Source organism: Myotis myotis, unplaced genomic scaffold, assembly GCF_014108235.1.
Source record: "Myotis myotis isolate mMyoMyo1 unplaced genomic scaffold, mMyoMyo1.p scaffold_m19_p_6, whole genome shotgun sequence".
In the NCBI taxonomy this organism is placed as follows: Eukaryota; Metazoa; Chordata; class Mammalia; order Chiroptera; family Vespertilionidae; genus Myotis; species Myotis myotis.
The window spans coordinates 38,180,731-38,198,187 of NW_023416368.1; the positions used below are offsets into that span (position 1 = coordinate 38,180,731).

Genomic DNA, 17,457 nt, shown 5'->3' on the forward strand with positions numbered 1-17,457 from the left:
TTTCTAGCACAATTAAAATGGTCTATTTATATATTAACTATAGGGGGGGTGAGTGGGGAGTGATAAACTGGGGAACTTATATTCATATATGGATACAGACAATAGAATGATGAAGGTCTGGGAAGAGTGGGTGTGAAGTGGAGGGGGTCATTGGGGAGAAAAAAAACACACACAAGGGATATCTGTAATACGTTTCAACAATAAAGAAAAGAAATTGAAAACTGTATATATTAACTATAATGGAGGAGCCCCAAGCCAAAAAACAAAAATAAAAAAAATCAAGCAAAGAAACTTTTATCAGGACTATGCCATCAGGGATTAAGTCTCTGCAGAAATACTTCTATTTCTTTTACTACTGTAAAATACTATACAGCCATTTCTCAAAAGAGGCAGCTGGATTCCAAATCTTGATCTCTTACCTTTTAGCCTCAAAAGAAACTTCACTTCAAGAAATAAACTGCCCGACTGATATGGTTGCGTGTCGACCTATGAACCAGAAGGTCATGGTTTGATTTCTGGTCAGGGCATATGCCCGGGTTGTGGGCTCGATCCCCAGTAAGGGGCATGCAGGAGGCAGAGGGCTACCAACAGAAAGAAAACACTGAGAAAAATTAGAGAGAATATTCACCTCCTTATCTGCCATTATTGTTACTTCATCCCGGGTCTCTCTGCTACCTGGAGAGACTTCTCTTTCAACATCAAAAGTTTCTGGGGAACTTAGCTGTGTCTCTGTAATTGAAAAAATATAAATCTCATTAATTTTCATTTTGTATTTTTAGTTAAAAAAACAAACATCTATTTCCCCTAAAGGGTATGATAAAACTGAGGTGAGCAAGTTGCTTGATTCTCCATAAAGCTTTACTGAGGCATAATATACATACAATAGAATTCAGCAATTTTCTGTACAGTAAAATCTCAATATAACTGGCTAATTAGGGAGAGGAGGTGTCCATTAAAGCTGAAAGTCCATTATATAATAAAGCAGGTTTTCCAAAAGCATATGTTAAAAAAATTGACAAATTAGTTTACCTGTTTATATTTATGTAGACATGTTTGTGTAATTAAAATTAAGTATGCATAAAAATTTAAGTTCATTGAAAAGTTTTCTATATGTATTAATGAAATTTTATATTTATAGGTATAGTGGGTACAGTAAATGTGTGCATTCACCAGTCACCGCAAGTAAACAAATGCACACGCCTGGGGCATGGTTTAGCGCACATCAGAACATTGGCATACATTAAAACTGTTGCAGAAAGTCACGCCATTCGACAACAGAACCAATTACCACTGGCAATGCTGTGTGATCACACCCTAATCATTTACCAAACATTGTTTACAATTGGTGACTCTTGGATTTAAATATATAGACTATAGTTGTAAATATGTAATATTTAACTATGTCAGTGAGAAGTTACTAGTGTTTTTCCCAACATATGGCCTATTTGCTATAATTTGTTAAAAAATAAAAATGAATTAACAACAAAAAAGATAACCTGTTAATTTAATTGCAAGCAAATTTTGGTTAAAAGCATTTTAAAATTAACAAGGTGTTAATTTTCACATATGACATATGGACCAGAAAATTTGTCCATTAAATCTGAAGTCTGTTAAATCAAGGTCCAAAAAATGGTTTACTGTATATAATTTGATGAGTTTTGACAAATATATACAATTTATACATATACCAGTTATACCATGTAATTACTACCACAATCAAGAGATATAAAACCTGCTCTGGCCCGGCCAGCGTGGCCCAGTGGTTGAGCACTGACCTGTGAACCAGGAGGTCACAGTTTGATTCTCAGTCAGGACACATGCCAGGGTTTCAGGCTCAATCCCCAGTGTGGGGCCTGTGGGAGGAATCCAATCAATGATTCTCTCTCATCATTGAAGTTTCTGTCTCTCTCTCCCTCTCCCTTTCTCTATGAAATCAATAAAAATATATATTTAAATAAAAAAAATAAAACCTGCCCTGGATGTTTTTGCTCAATGGTTAGAGCATCCGTCCAGTACAGAAGGGTCTCAGGTTCGATTCCTGGTCAAGGCATGTACCTCGGTTGCAGGTTCAATTCCTGACCCCCATTTGGGAGGCAACCAATCAATGTGTCCCTCTTACATCCATGGTTTTCTCTCTTTCTCTCTCTCCCCCCCTCCACTCTCTCTAAAAAAATAAATGGAAAAAATGTCCTTGGGAGAGGATTAAAATATATATTAAAAAATCTTTCTAACACCCCAAAAAGTTCTCCCTTACTAGCACCCCAAAAGTGTACCCCTTTGTACTCAATCCCCTCCTACTTGGCTCCTTGCAATGACCAGTCTACTTTGTGTTGCTATAGTTTTGCTTCTTCTAGAATGTTATACAGTGTGTTGTCTTTGTGTCTGACCTCTTTTATTTAGTATAGTATTCTACTGTATGGATATTTCAGTTTGTTTATCCATTCATCAATTAATCCACTTGTCTTCTTTTCAGCATACTTTGCTTTTAAAGTATATTTATTTTGACAGAAAACAAAAACCTGCCAATATAAGTTCTGAAGTAAAAGGAATTATTAGAGATGACAAAAATTAGGGAACAGAAATAGAAAATACATTCTCAAGAAAGATATGCCTTTCTTTTTTTCTTTTTTCTTTATTTTTTCAATTTCAATTGACATACAATATTATATGTTTCAGATGTACCCCCCAGTGATTAGACATTAAAAAACCATCCAGAAAAATCTCATGCCCACCTAACACCATACATAGTTAATAGACTATTATTTACTAGGTGTATCAGTTAATAATGAGGATTTTTTTCAATAGGTGGAGTTACACATATGTTGACATATATGCAATTTGATATGTATGCTATTTTGTTGTATTGACAACTAGCTTCAAAACTTCATATGTTATTTGCCAGTCTGCTCGATGCTTCTCTGCCTCTGTATCTATTTTTGTTCATCAGTTTATAATGTTCTTTATTATCCATAAATGAGTGACAGTGGGAAGGCTGGGGAGGGTTGGGGGCAGAGGGAGGTAAGAGATCAACCGAAGGACTTGTACATGCATATAAGCATAACCAATGGACGCAAGACACTGGGAGTGGGGTGAGGGTATGTGCCCGGGGGGTAGTGGAGGCTGGGGGAAGGTCAACTGGGGAAAAAAAGGAGACATATGTACTACTATTTGTAATACTTTAAAAAATAAAAAGAATAAAATAAACTTCATATGTCAAATTTTCTGAAGGTGTTAACATCATAGATATTTTTACACTTAAAAATATCTAATTTCGTGCCAAAAAAGGAGCATTTGTGGGAAGTTTTAATTCATTACTTTATTTTGAAGAAAAGTGCTGCTGAATACTTCGGGAACCTTATAGTGAACATGCTCCATCTCAAGATACTTGTGAACACTGGTTTAAACGCTTTAAAAGTGATAATTTCGATGTGAAAGACAAAGAACGTCCAGGTCAACTGAAAAAGTTTGAAGACCAACAATTATAAGCATTATTGGATGAAGATGTGTATCAAACTCAAAAACAACTTGCAGAAAGATTAAACATTGCTCAGCAAACAATTTCCGATCGTTTACAAGCAATGGGAAAGATTTTAAAGGAAGAAGAGTGGGTGCCACATCAACTGAATGAAAGACAAATGGAAAACCAAAAAGTCATCAGTAAAATGTTGCTTCAATGACATAAAAGAAAGTCTTTTTTGCATCGAATTGTGACTGGCGATGAAAAGTGGATTTATTTTGAGAATCCCAAATGCACAAAATCATGGGTTGATCCAGGTCAACCATCAACATCGACTGCAAGGCCAAATCACTTCGGAAAGAAGACAATGCTCTGCGTTTGGTGGGATCAGGAAGGTGTGGTGTATTATGAGCTTCTAAAACCAGGTGAAACTATTCATACTGATCGCTACCGACAACAAATATATCAATTTGAACCATGCTTTGATTGTAAAACAACCACAATGGGCCAGAGGACACGGCAAAGTAATTTTGCTTCATGATAACGCACCATCACACACTTCAAAACCAGTTAAAGACACGTTAAAAGATCTTGCCTGGGAAGTATTAACCCACCCTCTATATTCACCAGACATTGCTCTTTCAGATTACCACTTATTCCAATCAATGGCACATGCACTTTCTGAGCAGCACTTCAAAACATACAAAGTAGTAGAAAACTGGGTCTCTGAATGGTTTCCTCAAAACAAGAAAAGTTCTATTGACACGGTATTCACAAATTACTGGAAAGATGGGATAAATGTGTAGCTAGCTATGGACATTACTGTGAATAAAGCACTTCTGATGTTTCTCTTGAAACTATCGTGTTTTCTTTAATTACAAAATCCGCATTATTAACCAGTACACCTAGTACTATATTTCCTATGTTGTACTTTACAGTACATGCCCATGACTACACTATAACTACTAATTTGTACTTCTAAATCCCTTCACCTTTTTCACCCATCCCCATAGCCCCTCTTCCATCTGGCAACCATCAAAATGTTCTCTGTATGTATGAGTCTGTTTCTGTTCTTCTTGTTTAATTACTTTGTTTATTAGATTCAATTGTTGATAGACATGTATTCATTGCCATTTTATTGTTCATATTTTTAATCTTTTTTTCTTCTTCTTCTTCTTCTTAAAGAAAACTCTTTAACATTTCATGTAATACTGGTTTGGTGATGATGAAATCCTTTAGCTTTTTCTTGTCTGGGAAGCTCTTTATCTGACCTTCAATTCTAAATGATAGCTTTGCTGGGTAAGGTAATATTGGTTGTAAGTCCATGCTATTCATCACTTTTGAGTATTTCTTGCCACTCCCTTCTGGCTTGCAGTTTCTGTTGAGAAATCAACTGACAGTCATATGGGCACTCCCTTGTAGATAACTTTTTTTCCCTCTTTCTCCTTTTAAGATTCTTTGTCTTTAACCTTGGGCATTTTAATTAGGATGTCTTGGTGTGGGCCTCTTTGGGTTCATTTTGTTTGGACCACTCTGTGCTTCCGGACTTGCATGTCTATTTCTTTCACCAGGTAAGAGAAGTTTTCTGTCATTTTTTTTCAAATATGTTTTCAATTTCTTGCTCCCTCTCTTCTTCTGGCACTCCATGATGCAAATGTTGGTACACTTGAAATTTTCCCAGAGGTTCCTTATACTATCTTCATATTTTTGGATCCTTTTTTCTTTTTGCTCTTCTGACTGGGTGTTTTTTGCTTCCTTATAGTCCAAATTCTTTATTTTATGCTTCGCTTCATCTACTCTACTGTTGTTCCCCTGTAAATTATTATTTCAGTCAGTATATGCTTAATTTTTTTTCTTCTAATCTTTATTATTGATATTACATAGGTCCTCCTTTTCCCCCCATTAACCTCTTCCAGCCCACTCCCATCCTCCCCGGCCCCCCGCAGGCCCTCAACACCCCATTGTCTATATCCAGGGGATATGCATATATGCATACAAGTTCATTGGTTGATCTCTTCCCACCCACCCTCCCCTGACTTCCCTCTGAGGTTCAACAGTCTGTTCATCCTTCTATGACTCTGGGTCTATTTTTGATCATCAGTTTATTTGGTTCATTAGATTCCACATATGAGTGAGATCATGTGATACTTATCTTTCTCTGACTGGCTTATTTCGCTCAGCATAATACTCTCCAGATCCATCCATGCTGTTGTAAATGGTAAGAGTTCTTTCTCTTTTACTGCCATATAGTATTCCATTATGTAAATGTACCATAGTTTTTTTTTATCCACTCATCTGCTGATGGGCACTTAAGCTGTTTCCAAGTCTTAGCTATTATAAATTGTGCTGCTATGAACATAGGGGTACATATATTCTTTCTGATGAGTGTTTCAGGTTTCTTAGGATATATTCCTAGAAGTAGGATGACTGGGTCAAATGGGAGTTCCATTTTTAATTTCTTGAGGAAACTCCATACTGTGTATGCTTAATTTCTAACTGGTATTTTTTTATGTTGTTGATGTTCTCACTAAGTTCTGTGAAGTTCCCACTAAGTTCGTTGAGTATCCTTATAACCATTGTTTTGAACTCTGTATCTGGTAGTTTTCTTGCTTCCATTTCATTTAAGGTCTTTTTCTGGATATTTCTACTGTTCTTTCATTTGAGACAGGTTTCTTTGTCTCTGCATATTGGCTGCTTCCCTATATTTATTTCTATGTATTCAGTAGATCTATTACATCTCCCAGACTGGTAGAATGGCCTTGTGTAGTAGGTGTCCTGTAGGGTCCAATGGCTCAGCATTCCCAGTAACTTGAGCTGCACACTCCAGGTGCAACCGTGTGAACTGTGTGCAATATTCTATTGTAGTTGAGCCTTGATTTATGTTGGCATCACTGGGTGGGATTGACCCCCAGGCCAATCAGTTGAGAGGCTCGGCTGAGACTACAACAGAAGAACTACTGTACTGGAGCTGATCCTATGGAGCAAGACTAGCTTCAGTGGGGTTTTGGTGCTCACCGAGTACACCCCTTGAGTGTGTCGCTCATGGAGGTGGTAGGGTTGTAATCTAGCATGGTTGAAGCTGACCACTAGGTTCACTGGCTCTGTGGCCTCTCAGGAGGTGAAAAGTCAGCTACTGCCTGTGCCCTGCCCAGGGCTACCCAGCATGAGCTACAAAACAACCTACAGATGGCTGCTACTTGTGTTGGGCTTGGAGGTGCCCAAGAGAGGCCAAACTATAAACCAAGGGGGGCTGCTGCTAATGCTGGGCCTGGGGGCACTTACTGAGAGGTTCAGGGCACACTGAGACCAGCTGCTGCTTGTTTGAGAGATTTTACGTAAGTCCAAAGCATGAGACAAGAGAGGCCAGTTGTATGGAAAAGCCACTGGAAATGGCTTGAATGAGCCTGGAAATAGGGAGGGGCGGGGTCTCAGGAAATCACCATGGCAGGGTGAAAAGTGTAAGCCAGACTGATAGAGATTCAGATATGGTGCCTGCCTGTAGGCTCTGTGGCAAGGAGTACTAAGCAAAGGAAGATTGGCCTCTGCCAGCACTTGTGTCTGGGTAAAAGTTGCCCTTCCTGCTCTCACCCTGATTCCAGACAAGTTGGTTCCTCCCTAAATGTTCCAGGTACCTTTCAAGCTGTTGCCCCAGTGCTGGAACTCAGAGAGTGTGAGTCCAAGTAAGTCCATGAGCAGGCCCTTTAAGAGGAACTGCCTGGGTCTCCTGCAGCCTCCGTGTCACTCAGCCACAATCCCTGCTGCTTTTTACAACCAGAAGTTATGGGGACTTCACTTCCCAGCACTGGAACCCTGGAATTGGGGGCCTGTTGTGGGGCTAGGAAACCTCCACAGCCAAGATATTCCTCCTGATTTTAAACTGCCACATGTGGGTGTGGGACCAGCCGGTTCCTTGATTGGCCCTGTGTCTCTGCCCCTCCTACCAGTCTCCGTGCCTTCTTAACTCCCTAGTTGTAAGGACTTCCGTTCAGCTAGATTTCATGTGGTTCTGAATGATGGTTGTTCTGTATTTTTGTTTTAATTTTGATGTGGTTGTGGGAAATGGTGAGTACCACATTTACCTATGCCACCATCTTGACTGGAACACTCACATATGCCTTTCTTTAATATATTCTTTAAACAGCATCTATTCATTCACACTAATTCAACAAATATTTATTCAACAAAAAGTTCCAGGCACTATATGGGCTACTGGAAATGTGGAAATAAAAGATGAGGTCCCTCATAGTGTCATAATTCAAAGGTCAGCATACTACATAGCTCATGGGCCAAATCCAGCCAGCTGCCTGGTTTTGTTAATAAATGTTTATATCAACACAGCCATGCTCATTCTTTTTGTATTGTCTATAGTTGCTTTTTTGCTAAAATCGCAGAGGTGAGTAGTTTCAACAGAAACTATATGGCCCACAAAGCCTAAATATTTACTATCTAGTCTTCTATAGAAAAAGTTTGCCAACCTCTGATATAGACCCCCTATCTCTTAATATAACAAAAGAAACATAACTACATTTCAAAGAACAATAATAAATCTGGAAAAGAAATTGATCTCAGAACACAAATCCAGTAAGTTCTCTATTATGTACACTGTACACACTATACATCTAACTGATATTTCTGTGCTTCTCAAATACAATGAACGGCCAATATTGGGCAAATAAAGTACCTGAAAGATACTGAGGCATTTTCTCAAACATCAAAGAAGAATTAAGTACATTTCTAGTGTTAAATATATTTTAATAAATTATAATTTTTTAAAATTGGACACACACAATTTTATCATCTTGTTGGAAAAAAGATTACCGTACTTGAGGAGAACCAAGATGGCGGCATAGGTTAACGCCGGAGTTTGCTGCTTTGAACAACTACTTCAAAAGTGAAACCAAAAAACGGAAGGGACATCACCCAGAACCACAGGAACGCTGGCTGAGTGGAAGTCCTACAACTAGGAGGAAAGAGAAACGCATACGGACACTCAGAGGAGGCACAGTGCTGAAGTCAAATTCTGAGGTGCGGAGTGCGCGGAGCGGGCTGGCGGCGGAGGGCGCGGTTGGCGTTTTCAATCGGGAGGGAGTCGCAGAATCTGAGCTCCAGATCCGGGCGAGTCTTTAGGGACCCAGACTCAAACGGGAGAAGCTGGACTGTCTGGCTTCGGTCAGAGCGAGTGCAGCTTTCTCTCTGAGCTTTGCAGCGGGTGCTGGGACTCAGAGAGACAGAGCCCCTGGGGACAGGACTGAGAGCCGCCATAACTGCTCTCTCCGGCCCACCCTGTTGATCCTGTGCGACCTGCCCCGCCCAAGCCCTGCACAGAGGCATTTGCCGGATAGCCTCAGGCAAAGGCTAGTTTAGCACCTCCCTAGAGGACAGAAGTTCTCTCACTGCTGACACAGCTGATTCTCATAGCCACTTGGCCTGGAGGTCAAACCCTCCCTGGAATTAGCTACAACAATCAAGATTTAACTATAAGACTGCGAACAAAGACCACTAGGGGGTGCACCAAGGAAGCATAACAAAATGCGGAGACAAAGAAACAGGACAAAATTGTCAATGGAAGATACAGAGTTCAGAACCACACTTTTAAGGTCTCTCAAGAACTGTTTAGAAGCCGCCGATAAACTTAATGAGATCTACAAGAAAACTAATGAGACCCTCGATCTTATATTGGGGAACCAACTAGAAATTAAGCATACACGGACTGAAATAACGAATATTATACAGACTCCCGACAGCAGACCAGAGGAGCGCAAGAATCAAGTCAATGATTTGAAATGCGAGGAAGCAAAAAACACCCAACCGGAAAAGCAAAATGAAAAAAGAATCCAAAAACGCGAGTATAGTGTAAGGAGCCTCTGGGACAGCTTCAAGCGTACCAACATCCAAATTATAGGGGTGCCAGAAGATGAGAGAGAGCAAGATATTGAAAACCTATTTGAAGAAATAATGACAGAAAACTTCCCCCACCTGGTGAAAGAAATGGACTTACAGGTCCAAGAAGCGCAGAGAACCCCAAACAAAAGGAATCCAAAGAGGACCACACCAAGACACATCATAATTAAAATGCCAAGAGCAAAAGATAAAGAGAGAATCTTAAAAACAGCAAGAGAAAGAAACTCAGTTACCTACAAGGGAATACCCATACGACTGTCAGCTGATTTCTCAACAGAAACTTTGCAGGCCAGAAGGGAGTGGCAAGAAATATTCAAAGTGATGAATACCAAGAACCTACAACCAAGATTACTTTATCCAGCAAAGCTATCATTCAGAATTGAAGGTCAGATAAAGAGCTTCACAGATAAGGAAAAGCTAAAGGAGTTCATCACCACCAAACCAGGATTATATGAAATGCTGAAAGGTATCCTTTAAGAAGAGGAAGAGGAAGAAAAAGGTAAAGATACAAATTATGAACAACAAATATGCATCTATCAACAAGTGAATCTAAGAATCAAGTGAATAAATAATCTGATGAACAGAATGAACTGGTGATTATAATAGAATCAGGGACATAGAAAGGGAATGGACTGACTATTCCTGGGGGGGAAAGGGGTGTGGGAGATGCGGGAAGAGACTGGACAAAAATCGTGCACCTATGGATGAGGACAGTGGGTGGGGAGTGAGGGCAGAGGGTGGGGCGGGAACTGGGAGGAGGGGAGTTATGGGGGGGAAAAAAAGAGGAACAAATGTAATAATCTGAACAATAAAGATTTAATTAAAAAAAAAAAAAAAAAAAGATTACCGTACTTAAACTTCAAATTTTTTGTCATGATTCCCTGAGAGATATTACCAAAAGAGACATTCAATCTATCAGAAAAGAGTAACTGCTTACTGCTTGCACTACAGTAACAATAAAATGTCTTTAAGCTTTCTGTAAATGGCTGAAATGTTCAACTGTAAAGACAACGTAAGAGGTCATTAGCTTTAGAAATAAACAATGCTAGTGTCATGCACATTGTGGACATAAAGCTATAAATTTGCTTCTTCAACAAAGTGACAAAAAAAATAAATAAATAAATAAATAAATAAATAAATAAATAAATAAACAAAAAAAAAAACAAAGTGACTACCTCTAAAAGGATGCCATAATTTTCAATATCAACACTAATCCTATCTAATAAAAGAGAAACATGATAATTGGCGTACGACCGCTACCCTTCCCATTGGCTAATCAGCGAGATATGCAAATTAACTGCCAGCCAAGATGGCGGCCGGCAGCCAGGCAGCTTGAAACTAACATGAGGCTTGCTTGCTTCAGTGACGGAGGACTCCAACGTTCCCCACCTGCTGCTGCAGGCCTCTGAGCTGCAACTCTAAGCAACTATGTAACAAATATAGAAGCTAAACAAAACTCCAGAAACCTGCTTTCAGCGAGCCGGGATCTCAGAGCTGGAGTTGATACAGAGTTTCGATTATAGAACCGAAAAAAACGAGATACCTGCTTTCAGGAGCGGAGGCCTAAGAGCTGGAGCCTCAGAGCTAAAGCTGGCCCAGAATTAAAAAAAAAGAAAAAAAGGAGCAGTTGGGAGCTTCCGTCACCCACCAGCCTGAAAACAGCCCTCAGCCCCTCACCCAGACTGGCCAGGCACCCCAGTGGGGACCCCCACCCTGAAGGGTGTGTGACCAGCTGCAAACAGCCATCAGCCCCTCACCCAGGCTGGCCAGGCACCCCAGTAGGGACCCCCACCCTGATCCAGGACACCCTTCAGGGCAAATCAGCCAGCCCCACCCATGCACCAGGCCTCTATCCTATATAGTAAAAGGGTAATATGCCTCCCAGCACCGGGATCAGCGGAGCCGCGAGGCCTCCCAGCACCGGGATCAGCGTGACAGGGGGGAGCTCCCCAACCCCCTGATCACCCTGCGGCTCTGTGTGTGACAGGGGGTGGGGCCACAACCTCCCTATCGGCCCTGCTCTGTTCGTGACAGGGGAAGGCGCCCCAACCTCTTGATCAGCCCTGCTCTGTGCCTGATACGGGGGAGCTCCCCAACTCCCTGATCGCCCTGCGGCTCTGTGTGTGACAGGGTGCGGCGCCCCAACCCGCCCCGCCCCCCCCACGGGCCCTGCTGTGTGTGTGTCAGGGTAGACCCATAACCTCCCCATCGGCCCTGCCTTGAGTGTGACAGTGGCAGTGCCCCAACCCCCTGATTGGCCCTGCTCTGTGGGTGATAGAGGGCGGCACCCCCCCTCCCCCGGGCCCTACTCTGTGTTTGATGGGGTAGAGCCATAACCTCCCCATCGGCCCTGCCCTGAGTGTGACAGTGGCAGCGCCCCAACCCCCTGATCGGCCCTGCTCTGTGAGTGATAGAGGGCGGCGCCCCAACCCCCTGATCCGCCCTGCTCTGTGCGTGACAGGGTACGGAGCCCCAACCCCCCTGATGGGCCCTGCTCTGTGCGTGACAGGGGGCAGCACCCCAACCCCCTGATCGGCCCTGCTCTGTGCGTGACAGGGGGTGGTGCCACAACCTCCCTATCAACCCTGACTTGAATGTGACAGGGGGCGGTGCCCCAACCCCCCAAACAGCCCTACCCTGAGCGTGACTGAGGGTGGCATTGCAACCTCCCAATCCGCCCTGCTCTGTGCATAACAGGGGGCGGTGCCCCAACTCCCTAATTGGCCCTGCTCTGAGCCCGACTAGGGATTGGGCCTGCCCTCTGCCACCCGGGAGCAGGCCTAAGCCAGCAGGGCGTTATCTCCCGAGGGGTCCCAGACTGCAAGAGGGCACAGGCCGGGCTGAGGGACCCCCCCTTCTCCTCCGAGTGCACAAATTTTTGTGCACCGGGCCTCTAGTAGAAATTTATAAAATGAAATAGATAAGATGGATTACCATACCCAAACTGTGTTTCACTCATTTAGAACAAAGTTTTCAGACAATTTAAATGCACAGCTTTTAAATTATATATTTAGAAGTGTGTGTGTGTGTGTGTGTTCAGAGGCTCCAGAGTCCAGGTCCAAGAAGGAATTAATACTTTCTTAGCAAAAGGAACGGGTTATGAAAATCTTTTGTGATCTACTTTAGAAGTAGTTGTGTCAGCAAAAAGCTGGATTTAATTAGCAGACTAGTGATAACAGTCATGATCTAAAAGTTATCTAACCTCAGTCATAAAGGGCTTGATTTTTCCTCTCTTATTAACTAGGGCTTTCAAGATTATTGTATTAGGCTCTGGCCAGTTTGGCTCAGTGGTTGAGCATCAACCCATAAACCAGGAGGTCAGGGTTTGATTCCAGGTCAAGACACATGCCCAGATTGCAGGCTCAATCCCCATTAGGGGGTGTGCAGGAGGCAGCTGATTGATGATTCTCTCTCATCACTGATGTTTCTATCTCTCCCTCCCACTTCCTCTCTCTGAAATGAAAAAAAAACAAAATATATTTTTTGTAAAAGATTATTGTATTTGCAGGTTCCTCCTTCAAGATTCTAGGGTGACATCACATGCCATCATCCTAAACAGACAGACTGACTCTGAGCAGAATGGCATAAGTTAGAAGTCCCAGACAGAGAGGGGGATAAAGCTTTCTTTTCACAAAGATAACACAGCATTTCTAAGTGCTCTTGCCAAAACTGGAGCACTTGATAGTGGACTTTCTTAGTAGGCAGTAATCCAACTACATTTCAAACAAAGAAACCACTTTCAATAAAAACCAACATAGAGCTTGGCCAGTGTTGCTAGGTGGTTAGCATCGCCCCATGCACCAAGAAGTCCCCCATTCAATTCCTGGTCAGGGCACATGCCCGGGTTACAGGCTCAATCCCCATTAGGGGCATACAGGAGGCAGTCGATTGATGTTTCTCTCTATCAATGTTTCTATTCCACTCCCTCTCCCTTCCTCTCTCTAAAATCAATAAAAATATATTTTTAAAAAACCTAACATAGTTAAACTTTAAAATAAGTAAAGAGCCGGAACCGGTTTGGCTCAGTGGGTAGAGCGTCAGCCTGCGGACTGAAAGGTCCCGGGTTCGATTCCGGTCAAGGGCATGTACCTGGGTTGCGGGCACATCCCCAGTAGGAGATGTGCAGGAGGCAGCTGATCGATGTTTCTAACTCTCTATCTCTCTCCCTTCCTCTCTGTAAAAAATCAATAAAATATATTTAAAAAAATAATAAAATAAGTAAAGAAAGTCCTTAATGATATGCTGCTAAATGTTTTAAAATATTTACTTAACAGTTTTCTTATTTTGATTTCTTTCAAGTTTTTCCCCCACAAAAACTGAAACTTAGTTTATATTAGCCTTTCTGACCTTGACAGGTTAAATAAAACCTCAGAGAAAACTAGATATAATTTATGATAATATTTGTATAATACTTGCTGCTCAAAAGTTTAAAGATTAATAGGAAGTAACTCAATCTCACATGAATAAGGTACTGATAAAAATAATGGACCCCACATTTAAGAAAAGCCAAAAATAATAATAATAATAATACAAGCTAAAACAAATTGCTTAGAAAACAGTGGTTCATAGCACAAAATAATTCTTCACAGTACATACTGTTCAACCCAAGAGTTCTCTTAGACCAGCCGTGGGCAAACTACGGCCCGCGGGCCAGATCCGGCCTATTTGAAATGAATAAAACTATTGAAAAAAAAAGACCATACCCTTTTATGTAATGATGTTTACTTTGAATTTATATTAGTTCACACAAACACTCCATCCATGCTTTTGTTCCGGCCCTCCGGTCCAGTTTAAGAACCCATTGTGGCCCTTGAGTCAAAAAGTTTGCCCACCCCTGTCTTAGACCATGGGGTACCTTAGTTTCTCTAAAATTATTTATATATCAAATTTATGCTGTGCATTTTTTAATGAACAGCTCTTGTATCTAAAGCAAGGTACACATGTCTTTTCATCTCTACAATTAACAAAACCAAAGTACATAACTTAACCAGGTTAAGTGTCTTGTCTGAGATTAAAATATAAGTCAGTGACAGAACTATGCACAAAAATTCAATTTCTTGATTCCCTATGCAATAATATCCTGTGAGTGGCAATGTAAAACTAACTAGTAAAAGCCTCTGAGAAAAATCTGCTCAATGACAGGCAGATTTAAGGACAGCCCAACTTTGAGAATCCATAAACCAAAACATAAAGTCCTCTAAGCTCTGAATGTACAATTAAGTGCTATTCCTGATGCTTTGCTGCCATCTCTGATGAGGCTAGTCAGCAAACAAGACAAACAAGCCATGTTAATTTCAAAACTCAAATATCTTTGGGAAAAGGTTGAGAATCAGAGCCAAAGTCCATGAAAAAAAACAAACATCAGTATGTATTTGTGTATGGTGATATACACACACATCAATCACACATAAACCTCCTGGGAGAGGGATGGAAAAGTCAGACAAATTAATAGGCACAAAGATAGCTAGGGATCAGAAAGTCAGTAAAGTCACAGTGGGATGCTTACCAGGACACACAGTAATTTCCTCTGCAGAACTCTCTGGCATAAGGACTAAGCTTCTCTTACTGGTCAAAGCAGCAATGCTGAAAAAGAACCAAACCCCAAGTGAATTCCCAATAAAATAAATCAGAACACAGCACCTAAAGCAATCGTGAGTCACTCACAAAGCCACCAGTAACCTGATACCTGCTGTCCAATGCCAAAAAAGCACAACAGGGAAGCAAGGAATCAGTAGTGAAAACTCCAGGCCATTAATAGGGGAAATAAACATGCTTACAACTTTGTTTCCAGTGAAATCTCTATATGAAAAGAACACCCTTTTGGAGTCTTCACAAAGAAAGGTTGAAGGGTAAGGACTATCTATGAAGATCACAGAAGACAAAAACTACATTCCAATAAAAGGATGTCAAAGGTGTTTTCCAGGGTCTCCATCTCAGCCTTCTGAAGGCTAGAGATTTGTAAGCTCATAAGAGAAAATATGAAGATTCTCCTGACAACACACTTGCAATTAAATTTCCACTCTATCTCAAGATGCGGCTTTGTAGGCAACAAAAATAAGATACAATTCCAAACTGCCACAGAAGTTGAAAATCTCTTCTGAGAAAAACATAATTATGAATGGCTCCCCTCATCTGACCTTCTGGTTTACCCTGCCTGTTCATGGAGTGCAATCTCTTCCTGCACAGGAACACATGGCTAAGAGATCTGAGCTAGCCCCCTCATGCTCCATAGAGCTTTACCATTAGTTTGATCAAGTATACAAGAGGACACAAATCCTCACATCAACCACAGAGAAGAGAAAATAACCACCACTGATTTGTGATAAATAACTAAATCCTGATAGAAAACCACAAGTGATTTCTTTCTCTAAATAAAGCATTTCATACCATTTGTTATAAACCCAAACCAGATACAGTTTACTCTGCATGTAACATTAGGACTCTATTCAAAGGGTCCATCACAAAACAATTTGCTGACATTTATAAAATGGACTAATCAATTTGAAGTCAAACCACATTGCCTGCAGTTCCAACTCTCTCCTGGTGACAAAGCGTATAATCATTTATTAAAACCTACATCTGCTCTGCACAAGGCTCACTACAACAAAACAGAGAGGCCTGTAGGAAGCAGAACTTCAGTTAAAACCACTTCCAAAGCTGTCTTAGCAGGAGAATCAAACCAAAGCCATATTCTTCAGCTCAAGAAGAAATACCTAGTACTATTAACCAAAAACCTAAGGACACCAACTAAATTACAGCAAATGGCCTTAATTAATTGGGCCTCAACTTCCACATAGGAGATGGAGTAACCCCCAAAGGCCAACAACCAGATAAAGGGAAAAGTAATTGGAAGCCTGATCCAGTTTATAACCAATCCATTACTATATATTAAAGTGAGAAGACCTAAGAAAGTAACCCTATCAATCAACCAGTGAGAATAATTAAGGAGGTAATACAAATACTACCATTTAAGAGAAAGATGATGTATAATCGATGAAAAGTGGCATAGGATAGGGAGTGAGAGAGATACAGGTTCTGTGTGGGTTCAAAAAGGAAGTAAGTTATAAGAGTAGACTTTAAAGATATATACAGCCCAGTCAATGTGGCTCAGTGGTTGAGGGTCGACTTTTGAACCAGGAGGCCACGGTTCTATTCCTGATCAGGGCACATGTCTGGTTTGCGGGCTTGATCCCCAATAGGGGGCATGCAGGAGGCAGCCTATCAATGAACCTCTCTCATCATTGATGTTTCTCTCTCTACCTCTTCCTTCCTCTCAGAAATCAATAAAAAAATATATATTTTTTAAAGATGTATATGGTTTAGATATGCAGATAAAGTAAACATACTAGCAAGCAGAGGAAACAATGGGGAAAGGAGGACTAGAAGGAACATAAAGAAATCAGTTCAGAGCAGCGGTTCTCAACCTGTGGGTCGCGACCCCTTTAGCGGTCGAACGACCCTTTCACAGGGGTCGCCTAAGACCATCCTGCATATCAGATATTTACATTATGACTCATAACAGTAGCAACATTACAGTTATGAAGTAGCCACGAAAATAATTTTATGGTTGGGTCACAACATGAGGAACTATATTTAAAGGGCCAGAAGGTTGAGAACCACTGGTTTAGAGCCTTCACATTGGCTTAGGAAGTTAGTGTAGCTAGTTAAGAGAGTAGCAGGATGTAATCATTTTTCAGAAACAGTGTAAATGGGATTTGTACTAGATGGCTGGATTGGACAAGAAAACCAACAACAAAACACCACCAAGATTTCTTCCAACCAAATATTCTAGGCTTCTATGAGATGCATATAGGCAACAATGATTTCTCCTAGTCTATGCTTATAAAAGAGCCAAAAGATCTCTGGTAAGCTGTCCCCCAAGTCTTACTCATGTGGTTCAGCTCTCTTATTCTGGGATCAATAGAGGAGAATTCAAACCCATAACATATAATCTTACCTTTGTGACGCAGGTTCAGAGTTTCCTTCTTCAGAAGTTTCCTCAGCAAATAGACCTTGGGAAGACTGCAAAGAAATACATAACATCCTAAATATACAGGCACAGATGAACTAGTTTCTCTTCCTATAAAAAAACAACAACT

The 17,457-nt window shown here is 41.1% G+C and overlaps 1 protein-coding gene across 6 annotated transcripts in view; it reads right to left on the reverse strand.

The window, feature by feature from the left end:
• UIMC1 (ubiquitin interaction motif containing 1) overlaps positions 1-17,457 on the reverse strand; it is a 98,145-nt gene that overhangs the window by 48,776 nt on the left and 31,912 nt on the right. For 5 of the 6 annotated variants that reach the window (XM_036312156.1, XM_036312157.1, XM_036312155.1 and 2 more), the window contains exons 7-9: positions 17,316-17,380; positions 14,865-14,941; positions 629-729 (exon numbers count right to left, since the gene is read on the reverse strand). In XM_036312156.1, coding sequence (XP_036168049.1) covers positions 629-729; positions 14,865-14,941; positions 17,316-17,380 — 243 coding nt within the window. Of the gene's footprint in view, positions 1-419; positions 487-628; positions 730-14,864; positions 14,942-17,315; positions 17,381-17,457 lie in introns of all 6 variants that reach the window. The other variant, XM_036312159.1, reaches the window with a different exon arrangement.